A 21423-nucleotide genomic window follows, 5' to 3' on the forward strand; every position below is an offset into this window, starting at 1 on the left:
CTGAAGTAGGTGAGGACAGGTGGAGAAAAGATACTAAAAATAAGCTTGTCTAATATGAACCTACTATGTCATTTAATGAATTTCAAGAAGAACCAGAAGTAACTTAATATCTTGAGGGAAACCGGGTTATTCTTATCTTGTGCACAAAAGTAATTAATTGGTCTGACTGCAGTGAGAGATAAAAGTGAATCTCTATCAGTGTGTTTTTAATGAGTATCGTATACAGCACAGGTGTATACATCAGAGCACTTCAGCTTCATACTCTTCGTTTTACTTACCATCAGTTCCTATTTCACTTTTCAGGTCAGTACGAGACTGAAAAAGACACAAGAAAAGACTGAATATTGAAGAATATTTCTTAAACCATTAGTTGTTTGTCATTTTAATGGTGTTAGACTTTAGCAAATTTATGAGGCATAAACTACTTAGCTTTACAATGTCCAAATACTGTTAATTTTAGAAGACTGCTGATTTGAAGCCTATGCTCTCCACTCAATTTACAAACTGGCCCTATTTATTCAGGCTGATGATGTAACTGCCTTATTTGCAGTGTCTTGGTCAGGATACAAATAGAGTGGACTCTGTGATGAATCTGCTCTTGTAGGTGGTTGTGTACTAGTCAGTCTTTCAGAATTTCCTGGAGAATTCTCCCTCCACCTTGGACTTGCCGGCTCCTGAGATACTTCCCACACAGATTGGCACGGGGAGGTAAAATTCATGGTGGATTGTGAGAGGTAGTTCTCCTGAAGACCTTCTTCTTGGAGGCACCTGTTTGAAAGCACTTCTTTTTCTTTGGAGTTTCGCCACTTCATCCTTCGATTCTGAAACCAAATTTTCACCTGTTTGCAAATTAAAGAGAGTTTATTACATTCTTTTATTTAAACAATTTTGCCATAATAAGGGTGCTTTTTTTCCTTAGTTTCATGTTGTTCCTTCTTTATTCATTGCTATAGTAGAACCAGTAAAGCTCATTGATTGACATTATCTGAGGATTTTTCCATCACTATTAACTACAGCTGGGCCAAATACTCTGCTTGACTTTTACCACTTCAAAAAGGTGATTATTTGATTTAGACTGGATAAAGGACAGCCCAATGATTATAGATAGATCCATTTCCTGTATCAACATTCTTCTAAACAGAAAAGTATTCTCAGAGTAAATTATCATTATCATTAATAAAACTATGTTATATTACTGGTGCTGTGAAGCCCTCTACTTAAAAGAGGCTCTAAGAACTATGACTGTCCCGTTCACAGGCATAGCTAAAAACAGCTTTGCCAAATAACTTCAAAATGTGTGTTGACATACAACACAGTAGTGAGGATTTAAAGATATGTTGTCTGCCTGACTACATTTTTCCAGGAGTTGTCTAGAATCCATGTGCTTTTGAGATAAAATCAATTTTTTTAAAACTTCCAAGTTGCAAAGCTTGATCACAAGCATTCAAAGACATTTATGGAAAGCTGAGAAAAGCTTGGAGAAACATGCATCTAGGAACTAATTGGAAATACTCTTCTATGAACTAGTTTCACATTAAGAGAAGAAACAGAGGGGGAGATCAGTCAAATTATTCAGACTGTGTTCTATTTTTTCTTAAGTATTTGCATCTAGTTCTAATATTCAGATACTTGATATGAAGACAAAGGGGCTATGCTTTCAAAGATCTGAAAATCATTGCCTTAGGTGGAGGTACTGTTCCTCCAGCATCACTGGTCAGAAAAATGAAGAAGTAGCCTTCATGGGAACTGCTCTTCCTTTCATGAGGAAGGAAAAAAAAAAAAAGAAAAAAAAAAAAAGAAAAAAAAAAAAAGAAAAAAAAAAAAAGAAAAAAAAAAAAAGAAAAAAAAAAAAAGAAAAAAAAAAAAAGAAAAAAAAAAAAAGAAAAAAAAAAAAAGAAAAAAAAAAAAAGAAAAAAAAAAAAAGAAAAAAAAAAAAAGAAAAAAAAAAAAAGAAAAAAAAAAAAAGAAAAAAAAAAAAAGAAAAAAAAAAAAAGAAAAAAAAAAAAAGAAAAAAAAAAAAAGAAAAAAAAAAAAAGAAAAAAAAAAAAAGAAAAAAAAAAAAAGAAAAAAAAAAAAAGAAAAAAAAAAAAAGAAAAAAAAAAAAAGAAAAAAAAAAAAAGAAAAAAAAAAAAAGAAAAAAAAAAAAAGAAAAAAAAAAAAAGAAAAAAAAAAAAAGAAAAAAAAAAAAAGAAAAAAAAAAGAGGATATAGGTATCATCTGGTCTACCCATATTATTAAATTATTTTCCTGTAGTGGTAGTTGTTATCTATATGTCAGTTTTTACTTCCCTGAGCTCTTCTGAATATTAAGAACACAAAAGAAAAACTCAATGAAATACATGTAATATTAGAAATATACAGGGAAATTTTTAGGCACCACACTGGGGAGTACAATTGCACATTATCATTGAAATTGTTAGTCTTGCAGGTTGCAGCTCTGTTCATAACAGTGAGAAGCACCACACCCTGCTGCTTGTTTTTGTTTATAGTTGCAGTGCTTACAATGGGGTCAGAGTCATCCAGTCTGCAAGGAACCACACCAGACTACAAAATCTAACCTCCTGGGCAAAGTGGAGCCAACTGCAAAGTTACATCAAATTGTTGAGAGCCTTGTCAAATTCTGAAAATCTCCAAGATAAAGATGATCAAAACTCCCATCACCACTCCCAGGCTTTTCTTTCCCCTAGACAGCTTCTGCAATATATATTTTAAGCACTTTTACTCCCACTGCATGTGAAGAAGTAAAATTGTACTGTCACTCTCTCACTTTCTTTCAGCTGTTCTCTAGAGATCTGTGTCTACTCCAGCACCTTCAGAATCCCACCTACCAGTGGCTACCATGTTAATTTTCTGCTGTTACATGCTCTCAAAAACATTTTTCTCCACTGTTTTTCAGGTTTTGGGCTCTTCCAGCCAGGCAGTTTTCGTTTGCTTTTATCTGCAGATAGGTTAGGCCCCTGAGATTCCAGATTGGGCTACTGCCACTCAGCACCACCTTTACCGCACCTGTTCAGTTAGAACAGCTCACTGGAGGTCTTAGACCCTCAGCTAAACTTTGAATTCCTGCAGTAAGCCAGTTCATGTGAAAAATCACATGAAATGTGAATTGGTAAGTGGGAGCATTTCAGAAGGTCACCCTACAAAATTTTTCCTTCTACAGTTTCTCTCAGCTCTGAGGATCTCTCTCCTAGTGCAGGTAAGTTTCTTTTTGTAGGATAGTTGCCTGTCTCTTGGGGAAGAATGGTTTCAGAGCAAGTGCTGTTGACTGCAGTATCACTAGCTGTTCACCTGCGAGTGCAAAGGGTGCTCAGAGGAAAGCAGGAGGGCTCTATGTGCTGCTGTGTTCTGCCTGGATCACTGGATCAGGTAGTGGGATGAAGCATAGTTCCCTACCCCAAAAGCCCCTGAAGGGGCTCTGTCAGATAGCTAAATGGGAGTTGGAAATTCAATGCAGAGGTCGCACTTCTCCCACTTTGTGCGAAAATGGAGCAATCAACTTCTGAATGCATGCTTTCAGGAAATAAACTAGGAACCTGTTCAAACATTCCTTGGATAAAACTGCCATTGATTTACTGAGGTCTTTGCTCAGTGAAGGAGCTCAGGGCTACCCCTGCGCTATTCAATTTTCCTTCTTCAAAGTCATTTTAAAGATTTTTTCCTTAAAAAGACAAAGTCACAGATGTTCTGTCATTACTTACCTGAGACTCCTTTAGACCCAGGCTAATGGCCAATTTCTTCCTGTCTGTTTTACTGATATATTTCTGCTTCTGAAACATTTTCTCCAAAGCTTTCCTCTGGTCTTCAGAAAAGACAGCTCTTCTTAATATACCTCTCCGGGCTTTGGAGTTAGACTCCTGGGTCAGAAGAGGCAGGACACTTTCCTCTCCTAGAGGAAACGGATGAGAGTTTCACATAATAACAGAGAAATATAAAGTGTCGTTCATTATAATGGTAGCAGACTACTGTCCTGCTTTTGATTTGTTGGTGTTATCAGAGTGTCGTAATGCTTCAGTCATGTTCATTAAGGACTAAATCCTCACTTGGATCTAGAGGTGCTGTCAGTGGTCAGAAGTGTCCCCTTGACATGGTAAAAGTAAATCAAATGAGTTCATAAAGGAACATTAACACAGGGCCCATGCAGCTGTAAAATTCAAACACATTCAGAGAGAAATGTCTCCACTGTCCTTTGCATGTTATCATCACTCGGTGAACTGCAGCAAGTTTTCCTAGTGTATTTTCTCCTTGTGTGAAACAGAACCAGATAAAAGTGGACTGTAATACTGATTTAAAAAAACTAAATAGGCTTTCTTTAGCTCTGTTGATTCATGAAAGGCTTTCAGAGAGAGCTATTTCTCAGAAAATCCTTGGCCATTCACTTATGAATGAAGCAATGGATTGGAAACTGTAGTAATTTCTTTATTACAGGACTTGGGAAGTATTTGAATTTATTCCTTTCAGCCTAGTTTCTAGTCCTTTTACATCTCTTAGCAAGTCCTGGGAGGAGAGTTTTCAATGTATCCAGTCACATCCCCTTGATCCATGCCTAGACAGAACCCAGCCTCAAAGTTGGGGGAGAAGCTGCAGTGGAGAAGTAGAAGTGCTCACACTGTCCCTTCATTTGCCTCACAGAAAACACAAACCCAAATAAATCTCTTACCTTCTTCACATCCTAAGCCTAAAGCTATAGTGCTTTTCCATGTTCCCTCTGCCCTAGAAGGATGTGGTGATGGGGAGCAGTCCCTGGTGAAGCTTGGTATGCCTCTGGCACTCCTGGCTTCCCTTAATGCTCATCCAGGGAGCAGCACCAGAGGCCAGTTGAACAGGCCTGTCACCAAGTGTTGGATGGGATGATTGCACAGGGCAGTTGTAAGCAGGCCAGAAAAGAGCTGCCCTTTGATGCAGAGACCTGTGTCATGGCTATTTAGCCACCAACACTTACAATCTTTCTGCAAGAGGGCAGCCACAAAGATGGCTTTGGTTTGTATCGCATGCAAGTGAGACTCTGCACCTTTCCACATACATGGGCCAAGATTGCTATCCCAGTTTACAGTTACAGCAGCTGAACAGCTGTGCTGCTCTTTAATTTCCCTCAAGGATCATTTTCGTATCAAAGCCAATGGCAACATTCCCCTGTAAAGCAGATTTTCTAAAAGATTATACATTATTTCATGAAAAAGTCTGTTTTAGTTAGCTGTAGTGGGGAGGGAAGTAAATACGTTTGACCAATAGATTTTGCTAAGCCTCTATCCATCATATTTGAGATCCTGACACTCTGGTGAGGTTCATACTGATTGGAAAAAAAAGTAACATAGCCCCTATTTTTAAAAAGGGGAAAAAGGAAAACCTGGGGAACTACAGGCCAGTTAGTCTCACCTCTGTGCCCAGCAAGATCATGTAGCAGATCCTCCTGGAAAGTCTGCTAGGGCACATGGAAAGTAAAGAGGTGATTGGTGACATGGCTTCACTAAGGGCAAATTGTGCCTCATTAATTTGGTGGCCTTCTACGATGGGGTTACAAAGATGGTGGATAGCGGAAGGGCAACTGATGTCATCTACCTGGATTTGTGCAAAGCATACGACACTGTTCCATGCAACATCCTGGTCTCCAAACTGGTAAAATATGGATTTGACAGATAGACCACTAGGTGGGTAAGTAATTGGCTGGATGGCCACACCCAGAGAGTTGTGGTCAATGGTTCAGCATCCCAATAGATGTAAGTGATGAGTGGTATTCCTCAGGGGTCAGTATTGGTACCAGTGTAGTTCCACATCTTTGTTGGAGACATGGACAGTGGGATTATGTGTATGCCCAGCAACCTATGTGCCAAGCTGTGTGGAGTAGTTGACACATTAGAGGGAAAGGACATCATCCAGAGGGACCTTGACAGGCTGGAGAGGTGGGCCAGTGCCAAACTCATGAAATTCAACAAGGCCAAGTGCAAGGTCCTGCACCTGGGTCGGCACAAACCCAGGCACAAATACAGGCTGGGGTGAGAATGGCTGGAGAACAGTCCTGGAGAGAAGGACTTGGGGGTGGTAGTAGATGAGAAGCTCAACATGAGCTGCAGTGTGTGCTGGAGCCCAGAGAGCCAACTGCATCCTGGGCTGCATCAAAAGAAGTGTGGCCAGCAGGGCCAGGGAGGTGATTCTGCCCCTCTACTCTGCTATGGTGAGACCCCACCTGGAGTGCTGTGTACAGTTCTGGTGCCCTCAGCACAAGAAAGATATAGGCCTGTTGGAGAAGATCCAGAGAAGGGCCATCAAGATAATCAGAGGACTGGAACACCTCTGCTATGAAGGCAGGCTGAGCAAGTCTGGGCTGTTCAGCCTGGAGAAGAGAAGGCTCCAGGGAGACCTTATAGCAGCCTTCCAGTACCTGAAGGAGCCTATGGGAAGCTGGGAAGGGGCTTTTCACCAGAGAGGGCAGTGATAGGACAAGGCGTAATGGTTTTAAACTGAAAGAGCATAGATTTAGGTTAGACATCAGGAATAAATTCTTCCCCATAAGGGTAGTAGGGTGCTGGAATAGGTTGCCCCAGGAGGCTGTGAAAGTCCAATTCCTGAAGGTGTTCAAGGCCAGGTTGGATGAGACCTTGTGCAGCCTGGTCTAGTGTGAGGCTGGAACTAGATGATCTTTAAGGTCCCTTCCAACCTTTACTATTCTATGATCCTGTAATTCTATATGATGATCTTGAAAATACTAATTAAATTCAGATGCATCTTTCACAAACTGTTCCTTGGGGTACACCACATTTCAACTTCTGTATATTATATATATTTACTCATGGGTATGCATACCTTTAAAAACCCACAGAGAAACAAGCATACATATATTGCGGATATTATAGAATTGTGTATGTATAATGATGAAAAACTGAACTGTATATGTGTATGTCTTGCAAAGTTGACTAAACACTTCTGTGGTGCTTGTGTGTCTAGTTTGATACTACATACATTACCCCTGTATCCTGCCTCCAGCTCTTACCAGCATAGGAATAATATTAGGAGCTCAGAAAGCACATAACAATCCTTCCTTAAGATACACTGCCACTATCAAATGGGACCATTGCATGCTGCTAGGCATGCCTTTCCTACACTTCTCCATCCTTAAGAACCCATATTTACATTTATCCCCCATAATAGCCTGTGACAAAAAGTACAATGTAAAAGGTTATAATATAAAGGAGTTTAAATGTACACAGATGTATTTCAAATTTCAAAATTATGTTTGAGATCAGATACAAAAATCATAACCTCCTGGTACTTTCCTAGTATTTATGACACAGTGACACACAGTCAAGACTCCATCCAAACCAAAATAAACTATGTGTAGAACAGAAGTCAAAATGCCACAGTGGAGGTTTCTGTAAAGGGCAGGCTGGATTCATATTTCCCTGAAGAGTGCACAGTCCCCTCACAACCCCTACCCCAAGCTTCCATCCTGCCCATGAAGCTGGGGGCAAACACTGGTCCTTCTTCCTTGAACATATTTTTCTTTCCTTCTTTTCAACTTCAGTAAATTTAGGTACCTTTTACCAGGTAGCCTCCAAGTAGCTTCTGATGAATCACCAACTTTACAGGAAGGTATAGTCTGACAACAAATGAGGTGGTACCTTGTCTCATCCTCACTACAGGCCAAGAGACATCAGTGAGGCAAGAGGCATAAACGGGTTGGTCCCTGCCTTCTGGCCTCCATTCCACAATGGAGTTGTCAGCCAAGAACAGAGGATGCCAGATTATGTGACCCCTTAAAATCTGTCTTGCCTGGCTGGTTGTTAAAAGTCAATCAGCAAAGAAACAACCTCCTGCTGGAGCCCCGAGGTGCCAATTAATTTCAGTACAGGCAGTGTGTAGGGTACATCTTAATACCTGTATTAGACTAACTTAAGGGTGAAGAATCTACACGCTCTAAGGAACAATATATATCTGATTTTAAAAAATTAGCTAAATAAAATTTAATGATGAGTAGAATGCTCACAGGGTATAGTAAACAGCCACTGGGTCAAAAAATTTGAAACTTTTGTTTGGGATAATGAAGACTCACCAACAACCGACCAGTCTAGAAAAATATTTAAACAATAGCCCATATCCCAAAATGCATGCTGATTGCTCACATGAAAACTGAATTCTGATTGTTGATTAAAGGATTTTTCAGTACAGCAGGACAGGTAGTGATTTGTACGTTACAACAACTCCATCAAAATGAAATTTTTTTAGTCAGTTTGCAGCCTGTCACTCTGAACGTGCATCAAAAGGTTTAGTGCTCTGCTGGCATAAATGTAAATCTATTACCATTTCCTGTGTTGCTGGTTTGATTTTTGTTTTGCTTCAGGGTTTTTTAAGTAGTTCCTTTGTATCCTAATATATAGTGATAAATGTCCTCTTAATCTGTGGAACAATCTTCATTTGCCTTCGTGGCAGAGACCACCTTGAAGGAGCAAGTAAAAGCTTTAGTCATGGTTTCCATTTTTTCATTTGAACTCAATACATTCTAGTTAAATGGACAATTAATAGGTCACTTCCAAAATAGTAGTGTATCAGTCCTGGTTAATAAACAATCCCCGCAGTTGATAATGGGCCTATGTATTCAGCAAGTCCCTGTATACACTCAGCTCATCCACTAAATCCCTTTTCAGGTAGACAGGGTTATATGGGAAGATGAGCTAGAATGAGTCTATAAAAGTCAGTTTCATTCACTGCTTTATTTTTCAGTCAAGTGCTTTAAATGGTGTCCAGAAAATCTCTTGGAATGTGAGACAGGAGAAAAGACTGGCACATAGAGTATTGCTTTATGGCCATACAAAAGGGCAACTGACCCTTGCCCAGGCCTTTTCAATGTGAAATGGTTCCTAAAGTTCATCTGCACAGTGAAAAATTGTGGTGAGGTCGCGTGTGGATGAGTAAAGTGAAAGTGGTGATTGGTCATGGTGCTGTCAGCCATTGTGGGAGAGCCGAGGCCATGTAAAATGCTCTGTGGGAAAGTGTCAGCCCCCTAAAGAGGTGCTCAGAAACTTGCAGCTCATTAAACTGCCAGCATTTGCTGCCTCACTTGTCAAGAATCATTCAACTTAGCAACTGCCCTTCTGAAACATTCATAAAACACATGCACGTAGCCAGGAAGGCTTTGAATGTGACTCTGATAAAAAAGTGTATGCTAAAGCACACATAAGCTCCAATTTTCATCTGGATTTGCAAGGCAATTTGTGCTTTTTCTCCATTTTGAAGGACTAAGAAATTACTCTTCTGCTTGTATTCCTGCATCATATCACAGATATCCCTTCCTACACTATGGCACGGAAACTTCACAATCAAAATTAAATGTAGATTTGGATTAGATGAAAGTGTGTTTCAGCTCTTAATCCTGAACATAAAATGGTCAAATTTCTCTTTAACCTACTTCTTCAATGTTTTACATTGTAATTATAAAAGAAAAACAAATGAAATGTGTCCATGCATTTGACTGTTAGAAAAACAATGTCTGTTTTATTTAATCTTAAGGCTTCCTAAATCATAATTTACCCCTAAGAGACATTAAAATGCAGCATCCATTTAAAGATCTTTCAGCTCTTTTCTCTTCTTATTTGCAAATGTTTATCGACACAGATTTTTAAAAGAGTTACTGATTTTAAAGAATCTTTTCTAGCAAACTGAAAAGGAGCTTTCCTAGGTTAGCTCTGCCTGGGTGTCTCAATGCCATTAGGAACCTCTCACAATTGCTCAGTGTACTTAAGTTTGATAAATCTTTGGAAACCCTCTGAATAGGATTGCTGTGATTTTACTAAGGAATTAGCTGCTGCCATTGCATTACCAATTAGTTTTCCAGAACACATTAAATCCTGCTGCTTTGGTTTACAGAATAACTCAAGCATTACTGATGAAGCATAAAAACTTACTTGGAAAAGCAGTGGGGGATGCAGGGTGCTGACAGGACCCACCACAGCATACTGAGTAGAATGGCGGGGCTCGGAGAAAAAAGTGTTTGGAAAGAGCTGCAAAGAAAGCATAGATCTAATTGATTATCCATTGAGCTTAGGTGATATTCATAACAACAGTCCTCTAGAAAGTCAGTGTGTAAAGTCCTGCCCCACAAGTTCTTTTTCCTTTTTTTCAAGATGGTGATATTTTTAAGGCAAACGATGATCAACCAAGTAATTGCTCTTCAATTTAGCAAGGCTATTTTACATGTAGAACTTAAATACAACATGCAAGACTCTCAGTATATATATCTAAGGATGAAACTCTGCAGATTTGAAATTTACTTCTGTAATTGCTATGATTATGGGGTTTTTCTCCCTAACTACTAGGACTGAACATTTTGTTTAAATAATATGTTGTTGAAATAATCAGTATATTGATGCATATGGTATAATGTATATGGTACAATGAATCTGAAAAAGTTATTTTCAATAAATCTAGGAAGCATGATATCCTAGGAAAAAAAATATCTCTTCCGCTTATACTCCAATGCTGTTATTAGTAGTCAAACAATAAGGTCTTCAATACAAAAGAAACATTTATGAATAAATTATATAAAATGCAATGAGACAATACAGCTGAGATCTACAGGCACAAACTCCAGGGACTGATTCTGCTACCCTGATGGTAAACTCATTCTGGCTGGGGCAATATTCTAAACTGAAATGAACCACTTACTGAAAAAGGCTCTGCTTAATAAAAAAAAAATGCAACATCATCCCACAGAATTAGGTAATATTTGTTAAACATTGTATATTTGGTTTTTTTAACTAATGAATCAGCAGTCTCTGTTATGTCTAAAAAATGCTTCCAAATATTGGAAAAGTCTTCATTATCTAATAATCCCCTAACTTTTTTTCAAGAAACTCATGGGCTTTTCCAGTAATCTTAAATACCTTTAAGTTTCATACTACTCAACTGTGAAACTTGGAGTAGTTTTTGCTTTTGAAAATAGATCCATCACCCTTGCTAGAAATGTATGCTTGTAAAATGTGATCAGCATCAAAACATTTATGTCACTTTCCTGTCTTGGTTTAGGCAGAAAATAAACAGCTCTAGACTTTGTACTGTAGGTTTTTTTTAAGTCTCTATAACTAACTTAATTAATTTTAAAAATAACTGCATACTTAGATTAAAAAAATTAAGACATAGATAATCAGGAAGAAAAACAGATAAATAAATAAATGTATCTAAGTAATGTTTTAATTTTCAAAGCTTTTTCTACTCAAATTAAAAACAAAGATAATCCAAAATTATGTTCCTGAGTATGTATTAGGGTATCTGAATAACTTCTCTGATGTTCAAATCTGCTCATCTCCCAAAGCAATAAACTATCACTGTAGAAGCCTAACTGTGCACATTTTGAAAATATTTACCTCTACTTTTGTCTGAATTCATACAAGCTTAGAAGAAAATGTCTTCAACTGTAATCACAAATTTATAAGCATTCTATTACTACATGTTTTTATCAACACTTTACTGTTTCTAATTAAATACAAATATGTTCCCAGAGGAACCAATTGCCTATTTCGAAGTGTATTGCTTAATTTACAATAATTATTATTTATATCAGGCATTAATATTCTAAAGCTTCTCTTTCACACAAGACTATCAAATGTGAAACTGTGTCCTAAAGAGCTTAAGAGGCAAGAATGTGAAGCCAAATTTTAGCTGTCTCATATATCCAAGGGGCTTCAACACAACTGGTGGGGTGTATAAATTGGAAAGAATCTGACTGTAACTGAAGAAGCACAGGAGATGGAGAAGGAAAACACCTGCCAGATAATCACAGGCACCCTCCTGAACCTGAGAGCCTGTTCTTGACAATAAAGTTTATCTGCCACTACTGTTCTATCTGCTGCAGTTTCCAAACTCCCAGGTGAGGAGCTTTCCCTCCCTTCCTTGGGAGCCACGTTCCTTGTGCCATTATCAAGTTTACCTTCAAGTCACCTGCTTCTAAAAATACCACCTAGAGGTACCATATGCAATCTCCTTGCTTCCTTCTCAAACACCTCAAGTGTTCCTTGAATGCCCTATTCCCCTTTATCATTGCTCAAACACCTTATTCAGGTCATACAATTTTTGTCAGACATAGTAGCCTGTCCTTGATATTCCCTGTTACAGTTTCTTAACTCTCTCTAGTTCTTTGCTCTTTTTTGATAATGTGTGGCTCATTATGATATGTGATACAAGCAAGAGACATGGATAAATCAGAATAGAGTAAGTTATTGCTTCAGATGGGTAGCATGCTCCTGCAAATAAAGACAGAGGGATTGGAAAGGATAGGTTTTCTTCATTCACTGTATCTCTCAACAAGCAAGCTGCAAGCATAAAGGTCAGGAGATGGATCAGGGTCAAAACGTGAGACATCGTGCTTGAGGAAATCCCAAATGAGCCATATATTTCCATGGATGTTGCTGGCAATGATTCAATGCCACTAGCACAGCACCATGATGCAAACAGCAGAGCACTAATTCTGCTCAAGTCGATGGAAATCATGCTTCTGGCTTTCTTGGGCATTCCACTTAATTCCCTGAACAAACTGCTGTCTTTCTGCCTGCATGTCACATACCGCTGTAAGGCAGAATATTTGCGTAAGAAGATGATGCAGGTGATACATCCTCATGTGACTCTGAACAAAGTGGTGTTTGAAGCCATTTCTCAGGATTTATTTATGCTAGATCCTGTGGAATAAACAATGGCACTGTGTCTTTCTATAGAGTAATAGAATGGTTAAGGTTGGAAGGGACCTTAAAGATCCTCAGGTTCCAACCTCCCGGTTATGACCAGGGACAGTCAGTCTACTCAGGTGCAGTCTAGTGAAGCTGTTGCACTCAAACCAATCTGTATCACTGACACAGAGATCCATCAGTAAAAAATCTGGCATCATACAGGGATAGTCAACTGCACCTTAGAGTCCTCTGTAGAGAAAAATGTTAATGCTTCAACCTAACACATATGAGTATATTTTTATCTTTAATATAAAGAGCAGAGAATATTCATTGTATTGAATGGCTTCCATCGTCTGCGTGAAACTGCATCAACAGAATTAAAATTGCTTAGAGAAAAATTATATATTTAAGCTACATGTACTTCAGAATTATGTTCAGAAGTATGCTATGATTGTACTTGTAGGAATGACAAAATATCTATTAGGGCTTAGGACAACATACAGAAAGCATTGTCTATGCTTTTATTTTATGGTCACATACATCATGGCCATTCTATCAGTATTTGTTGGTCAAACAATCTGAAGCAAACATTGTTTCTGTTGACACATGGCTGAAAATTGCTGAAATGTCTGAATATCAGTTCTGTATTTATTGGCTAGAATTAATAACACTAAAACCAAAAGGCAACTGTTGCTTCCAGCCCTGTGAAGCATCCATTAACCATGAGCCAAATCCTAATAATTTGTATTCAAGATCACAGAATCACAGAATGGTAAAGCTTGGAAGGGACTTTGAGAGATCATGTAGTCCAACCCTCTACTAGAGCAGGATCCCTTAAAGCAGATTACACAGGAACATGTCCAGGAGAATTGTGAATGTCTCCAGGGGTTCCTTTTCTGCTTAGCATTCCTATTTCATAAAAACAGAGACTGTGTGGAACTAAGCATTTCACAAGAGTGAGATTTTACAGGTTTAACTTCATAGACATATGAAAATGAAATATCAGAGTAGGGTATAAGTGTATTTTGGCAGTCCAAAAACTGTACTACATGCTTTAAAAGAAAATTTATATGGTCATAAATAGGATGATATATCCAAAATGAAATCAATAATTTATTTTTATTTTTTCACAAAAGCTAAATTTTTTAGACATTGCTACATGAAAAATTTTTGTAATAATGCTTATTTATATTCAGCTTCTTGAATTAATAATATTTCACAAGCAATACAGTTACTCTAAACATTCAAATGGACCTCAAGCTCATCCAGTGCTAAAACTCCGAGATTAGATCAGATCCTGATACTTTAAAATATACTTCCAGCTCTGAAGATATTCTAAAATCAAAATCCCTCCCATAGTAAGAAGTTGCGCCAACAGTGGAACTAGAAGTTTTCCCTCTATCCACCATTTTGAGAGCAAGGTTGCTAAATGTAATTCAGTTCAAATGGACATGCAATTTTAAAATGGTGTGTTATTTAAGGCACTATTTGCTTTTTCTAATCCTAGTGTTGTGTAAAGTCTTGGGAAATAGTATAGGCCATTAGCCAGCAGGAAAGTGGAAAGGGGTAAAGGAAAACTGGCTATTGAGGAAAAGTGAACAGATGGTAAAGTTCTGGTATTACCCATACATGGCTCCTTCACCACACATGCAGTTTGTTGGGGATTTTTATAGCTAACTGATAAAAATGTTGTACAATCCCATGAAGAGAGCTAAAACACCTCTGAAGATTGAGTAAGCTGCCTAGAGCCAGCCAACAAGAATCAGTAAGCGCAGGAACAGAGAGACCTCAAGCTGCGCAAATGCAGTCCTTGAATTCTCCAAGTATTGCTAAATCCACATTAAATGCTTCCCACAGTGATGCCAAGCCTCCAGCCCTGGCAGGCAAATTAAAAATATTATTGATAAAATGATCCCATTTCATTTGAGAATCTTGGATGCTTTGTGCCCGTAAAGCAGGCACAAGTAAACTGTAATTTCCTACTTATGCCTATTCTTGGTCATGATTAAGGCAACCTTTTGCAAAGCTGCAGGAGAGTTTCATGTCATTAAGAGCTCCCTGCAAACAGTCCAACAGTGGCTCTGCCAGGCTAGTGGTCCATCTGAGCCACATGGCACTACTTCTACTCTTGAACCCCAACCCCTGGGCCCTGCAGAGATCCATGGCTCTATGTCCTCAGCAGTTACTGTGTTTAGAGTACAATGCTCCAGCAGCAGTTCTGCATCCCCAAAGCATTTCAGCCAGCTGAAGGGGAGTCCCTGGCCATGAGGAGGAAGCAATAGCCATTGCCTAGGAAGTCACCACCACACAGCTGGTAAGAGCTTGTGGTACAGCATTGCTCAGAGCTGGATCTCCTGCACTCTCAAAAGTCACTGTCTACTCACTTCCCATCTATTCCTCTAAAACATGACTCCATGAATGCTCAAAGAACATGAAGCCAAAAGGGTAGACCAAAGCAGCATTCACACATCAGTTGTAAAATATTAGCTAATGTTCACAGAAAGAATTTTGAACTTCTAAATATATATTTTTTTGAAATCCTGCACAAAAAGCAGATGTGAGAAGTGGACTTGCTTTTTTATGTCACGTCTCCGCAGGGCTTTCAAAATTAGCAGACATCAAAAAGGGCTTGAAATGTGCTGATAGCATGGCCATCGTTTCCTTACATCCATTGCAATGTAGTGGCTGACAGTCACACTACAGATCAACTGAGATCATGTGAAGCACCATCAGTTTTCAGAGGCATCATTCATGCGTCTAATTTTTACAGCATGATTTGCTGTACATGTTTTTCTCTGCCTGAGGAAACACAAGTGCCCTAGGCTGGTGACAATGCATGGTCAGATTTCATTTCTGTGACAACCCAAAGCAACAACCAAACCCCACACCATCTGCCAAAGACTACATGCGTCTCCTGGTGCCAGCAGTAAATGTGGCTTCCACCCTTCCCATGCCTTGTACACAGCCTTGCTATTTAGAAGAGAGATCCTGGATTGGACAGCTGTGGATGCACCATCATTGTCTCCAGCTCTGTACTTCTTCAAGATGCCCATGAGGTAACATGCCCCAGCACTTTCTGCCTTCAAGTTCTTGTCAAAAGGGGCACTACTGTCACTTCTCTGTCTAAAAGTTCATTGTGTGGTCTAAGGTCCTTGTCAAGGCCTCCTATACACTTAATGAGAAGAGTTAAGTAGCTCTATGTAACGATTCATCATCTCAAAATACATGTCTAAGAAGGTAAATTGTGACATTCTTGGAAGGCATCTCTCTGTATTGACCATGGATTAGACAAGGTATTTAGACAATGACATTAATCATTCATTTTTTGCCAAACAGCTGAATTACCATGGCCGCCTTCTTATCCTTCACAGGTAATATCATAAAAACACGACCCTATCTACAGCCATAAAAACTCTGTAAAAAATTACAAAATTCAGCCATAAAGGCACTGACATTATTTTCTTTGATTTTCAACATACTGCAGTTTGTTTAGAAATAATTTCCTCAAGCAAGGCAAAATTAGGGTCATATGCTGTAAGAGAACAATTCACTGGTTTTTCACTATTGCAGCCCTAACTTGAAATCTTACAACTGGCCAAAATGCACCATTTAATCACCCAAAGTCTCAAGACTGGCTAAACACTATTAGAGCAAAAACATAACAAAGGGTGAATTCCTTTTCCTTCTTTTTGTTTTTCTTTGTAAACACATGGGGTTTTTAGTCTTTTTACATTCGCACAAGGAAATACCTTTTCAAGCTGAAATCTGAGATATTCACAGCCACAAGATTCCAGGGGTGGGGACTGCAACAAACAATACCAAACTGTCTGAGACTCATGAGGAGGAGGTCAACATACATACAAAATACCTTAAGAGAATTATGTGCTACAACTTCAGAAAAGGCAGCTTTTCAAAGGATATTTTAGTAAGTTTTTCAGCACAATGCAAAGGCCACTTCTCCAATGTGACAACTCCCCTCACAGAAACACAGTCCAGGTTACTGAAAATACTCAGATGCCTAACTTTATAAGGATCTGGGTCTATATATATGACATTTGAAAAATCCTCCTGCCACCTTATATACCTGCAATTATTCTCATATTTAAAGTATTTCCTTCCCAATTCTGCTACGGATCATGACTGATCACGAAGTACCATTTAGGAAAATGTATATATTAAGAGTTATTTTGCAGAGCTGCATTACACAAAGAATGCATAACACCTTTGGTAGGACAATGGAGGCAGAGAACTTTCCTTTTGAAAATCAGGGGAATTTGTTAATGTAAAACAGTACAATGAAACCCAAAATCTGCACTCAAGAACTTGCCCTATGAGATTAATCCTTATCACATTTGTGGGTTTTCCAAAAACATTAAAAATATATTACAAGGTTTCAGAAGACCAGTTCATTTGGCAATACAAAAATACATTTTTCAGCAGTTAATCCACTAACTGTAGGCATAATTGACTCCACTGTTTCCCCTCTGTGAATTCCTTTTCTACAAACCCCACCACTTGTCTTCCCAGTGCAGTGCGGAGATCTTCTGGCAGGACTTAAATCTCACTAAGGACCAAACTCGGGATCCTCTTCCTTTCTGAGGCTTCACAGCAAGTCGCCAGAGGCAAAAGCACTGCCAAGCCAATGTTCATATTCCCCGCTGAGTCTGGACTGCCAGACTGGTGGCTGGGTTGGAAAGAACAACTGGCACTAAGTCTAGCTCTGGCAACCTTACAATGAGGACAAAGATTTGTCCTTTAAAAGCCATTTCACAGCCATTCTTAAGGTATGCTGGGCACCCCAAACTGACTCTATTAAAACAGCTCACAAAGTTAACTGGAAGCAGGAAAAACTGCTGCATGCAGCCTATGATTTCTGAAGGGTACAGAAACTTCTCTGTTTTCAAAGACAAACTTTGAAAACAATGAAGATGCCTCAGTGCTCCCAGCAATCGGGGCATTAAAAAAAAAAAAAAAGCCAAATAGATCTCCCCACCCTAAAAAAACTTTCTGTCCCCAGAAAACACCTACAAAACAGGAAAATCCAGAGACTTGTTAGTCAACTTGTTGCCTGAGTGAGGGTAGCACGTTCCAGAGGCTAGCGAAGCCTAGGAGTTGAGATAAAACACTCTGTGCTTTCCTACCTTCTATTTTACTGAAAGTTAGTTACTTGTCACTTGAGGACACATTCTGGCTGCCAGTTGGTTTGACATCAGTAATTACTAAGCATTTATTCACTAAGAGAAGGTCCAAAATTAAGGATAAAACCCACTTAATTTCTGTAATTCAAGTAATAAAGTATATTGATTAAAATAATAGTGTTGCAGGATAGAATTGCTGTCATCACCTGAGGAAAAAAAAACTGATCCTGGTCCAAAAAGCCCCTGAAACTTTAGGCAAAAATCCCGTAAGCTCAATTTTTCAGCAAGTTTTGCAAAGGAAGTATCTCACTGTTATATTTATTTCTTTTGTTGCACTTTTCAGTTTCGTTTCTCTGTTAATCTATCAAAATGCCAAGATTGAAGCAGAAAGCCAGATTCTTGCCAGGCATGTGTACATCCAGGATGTAAAGCACTTACTGTCATCCTCCTCCAGGGCAAATTACTTGAGAAGAGCACAGGTTTTCAGAAAATAATTTCAGGTAGCAGAGTAACTTCATATTTATCAAGGAGGTCACTCCAATCTGGAGTCAGCCAATACTTCTAGAAACCAAGTCGTAAGTAAAGACGTGGAGTGGACCTCTTTAATGCAACTGTGCTACAACAGACTGTATCTCAGCATCCTCTGGATGATTTTCCTATGTCAGAAAACACCGGGGAAAACTGTCAGGTCTTATAATTTATCCGGAAGATAATGATAAGTCTAGAGTACCAGGACAGGGCCAAAATCCCAGATCAGCAAGCAGAAATTGAGGACTTCTTCCATGTTTAACAGACAATTGTTTGCTCAGAACTCTGATCTGGAGCTTCCCTCCTCCTTTGAGAGGCAGTGCAAGTATAAGCCACATAGCTGAAATACGTTCCCCTGGGAAATGTTGCTTTAAAACAGTGCATATCTTAAGTTTGTAGGCAGGAGCAGAACGCATCCCATTGTTGAAACAGCAGAAGCAGATTCTGCACTTCTTTACCTAGTCAGGGCTACAAATACACACTGAACGCAAAGGTCTCACAAAACAGAGGGCAGAATTATACATATATTTCATCCAGGCAACAAGTTTTGAAAGAGAAGAATCAGGCCCATAGCACAGAGGTCAGGAGAAACTATGCGCAGATAGACAGAAACACAGTGCTCTCTATGCCTGCTGGAGCTGGTGGGCCCCATTCAGTGTTTCATCACCAGCACTGGGGCTTCAGAGCACAATGCCAGAAAGCATGCAGGCATCCCAGGCTGGTATAAACTGGCATAATGTTGTAAAAGGCAAGTGAGTTTATAATCTAGCAATAATGCTCCTTCTGCTTATCCTTCTTAAGTTATATGCCATTTATTCATGCAGTTGTACTCTTAAATAAAAATAAAATTAATTTTTAAAGCCTGATTTGATTGCATTTCATTATCAGAAATCAGGAAAAAAATGGAAAGGTATTATTTTAATATTCTACAAATGAATATATTTATTTCAAGCCCACTCACTAGAGGATGCTTCTTATGGTGTGATACTTTTAGAGTACTTTTGCATTTAGGATAATTTCAGAGGAGAACTCAAAATATGTATGCAGATAAGCACTTTGAAAGGTCAAATTAAATCCTTTGAAATTTGTAAATTACAGCAATGGAAATTTGCTGATTAAACTTTGTTGCTGAGGAGTTACAAAGGGAAAAGCTACCATGACCAGATGTCACAGATAGAAAGTGCCATCCCACTCATTCTCCTTTTTTTTTCAGTTTACAGAAAGAATAAAGGATTTCGTTCTTTAGCAAATTTATGGAGTGTTAAAAGGTACTCTAAAATGGAGTGCTTTATTTACATCTTTCTTTGATAGATGCTGTGGATATACATTGGGTTTGGAACTGTAAAAAGGTTCAGTATATTCAGTTCAGTCTCTGGTGTGATTTTATATTCCTTCCTCTCTGACAACTTTTGGTGACCTTACTAGAATTTGGGACTACATGATCAATACAGATTACTGGTATTTTTCAGTCTTCATTAGCTGTAACTTTTAAAAATTTATTTCAAAAATCCTGGATTATACCAAGCTAGCTTGCTAGGGCACTTCTAGGCCCTGCATGATCTACAGAGCATTAGCTAGTTCAGAAAGATTTTTTAAAAGAAAGTTTTAGTATGTCCAATAGTCTTACTAAAGACTTAGACCAAGATTTGCCAAAATGCCATGTGATTTGAGGGGTCCAAATAGGAAAGTTTATTCCTCAAAAACTTTACAAAAATCAGAGAATACTCACAAAAATCATTACATTAAAAAATCCTACCTGGTACAAATCTCTTAGTTAAACTACCTACATCAGTCCCTCAAGGCTAAAATTCTTATTCTGACAAAACAGTCTCTTGCCCTATCACTGCATAGACAAGACTTACTCACAAATGCAAGTGTCCAGTCTGAACGGTTCCCTCTGCATTCACCCACACTAGAGAGGAACAGACTCCTTGGAAAACCCAAAATCTGGCTCGGCAGGACAGCTGAAATCTAATGTACATGTATGAAAGTTTAGACACCTAAGAACCATCTTCTCTTTAAGACATGTAAGTCAGGTAAGAATCAACCGATCCCTCTCAGAATACATACATCTTTGCTGTCCATCTTTCTACCTTAGTGGACTATATTTTTCTGAGTGCATAATGAAAGAGGAAACCTAGTATTTGTCACCGATGCTTTTGTTCAAAGCTCCCTCTGAAATCCCTGGGAGCTGTGGCATCAGAAGAAACATAGGATCGGGCTCCAAACCACTAGACAATCCTGCAACACCTTCCCAAGTTCATGAGTACCACTGTAGGCCAATCAAAGAAAGAACTAATCCTGGAAGCAAGCATTTGAAAAACTCGGCATTCAGGAACTGCTGTTATACTCAGAGAAAGTTTACCTATAGCAATGAGTGCTGGGACATCTTGTTATCTCCTCATTTACATGTGCTCTATACATCCGTAGCATTTTCTTTAGGGCTTTTTTTGGGGGGGGAGGGAAGAATGTGTGCCTAATTTCAGGAAGATAATACTTGTGCTGTTCTGCCCTAAAGTTACTCAGAATAAACACGTTTAAAAAACTGATACACAGCTGGAATATTCGGAATATCTGACTCTCTCCTGCCTATCTTTAAAGTACATTATTTTTAAGAGTCAAAAACTGCTTTGAATTTTGCAGAACAGGTATTAGGACTTAAACGAAGTAAAATTATGCTTAAAAAAAAAAAAAAAAGCAATTATTAATTCTGGTTCTAAAACGAGCCTTTTGGTTCCAAATCTTAAAGCCTTAATTCAATAAATATGACTGTTTGTTTTATTTTAAGTACATTTAAAACTACACGATCATATATAAAAATTCAGGAGATGGCACACAAGGCTGTAATAAATTGATATAACAGAAAGGCAAAACACTACACATGTGGCGAGTCTAATACCTAATTTTATAAACAAACTTTGAATCCAACTTCAAACAGTTCCATGACCGACAAAGTGCGCATTCCTAAAAATGCTTCCAAACTCTATCCACGACCGGGAAAAAAAAATAATAAAAAAAAGTATTTCTATGAAAATCGGCATATTCGAGGCACAAAACCCGCTTTGTAGAACTCTCCGCTTCCGACCCAGCGACACAGCTCTCAGCGGGGCT

The 21423-nt window shown here is 38.6% G+C and overlaps 2 protein-coding genes across 2 annotated transcripts in view; one reads left to right on the forward strand and one right to left on the reverse strand.

Moving 5' to 3' along the window:
- Window positions 1-369: 369 nt before the first annotated feature.
- DBX2 (developing brain homeobox 2) lies at window positions 370-9985 on the reverse strand. Its single transcript, XM_010006286.1, has 3 exons — window positions 9893-9985; window positions 3698-3885; window positions 370-839 (listed from the first exon to the last, which is right to left on the reverse strand). Exons 2-3 carry the CDS (start codon window positions 3773-3775, stop codon window positions 519-521), a joined length of 399 nt encoding a protein of 132 aa, XP_010004588.1. The 5' UTR covers window positions 3776-3885; window positions 9893-9985; the 3' UTR covers window positions 370-518.
- A 6007-nt stretch (window positions 9986-15992) lies between these two features.
- ANO6 (anoctamin 6) overlaps window positions 15993-21423 on the forward strand; it is a 119497-nt gene continuing 114066 nt past the window's right edge. Inside the window, exon 1 of the mRNA XM_010006303.1 lies at window positions 15993-16017. Coding sequence (XP_010004605.1) covers window positions 15993-16017 — 25 coding nt within the window. The remainder of the gene's footprint in view (window positions 16018-21423) is intronic.

This window comes from Chaetura pelagica, unplaced genomic scaffold (genome assembly GCF_000747805.2).
Source record: "Chaetura pelagica isolate M959 unplaced genomic scaffold, ChaPel_1.0 scaffold108, whole genome shotgun sequence".
NCBI classification, from domain to species: Eukaryota; Metazoa; Chordata; class Aves; order Apodiformes; family Apodidae; genus Chaetura; species Chaetura pelagica.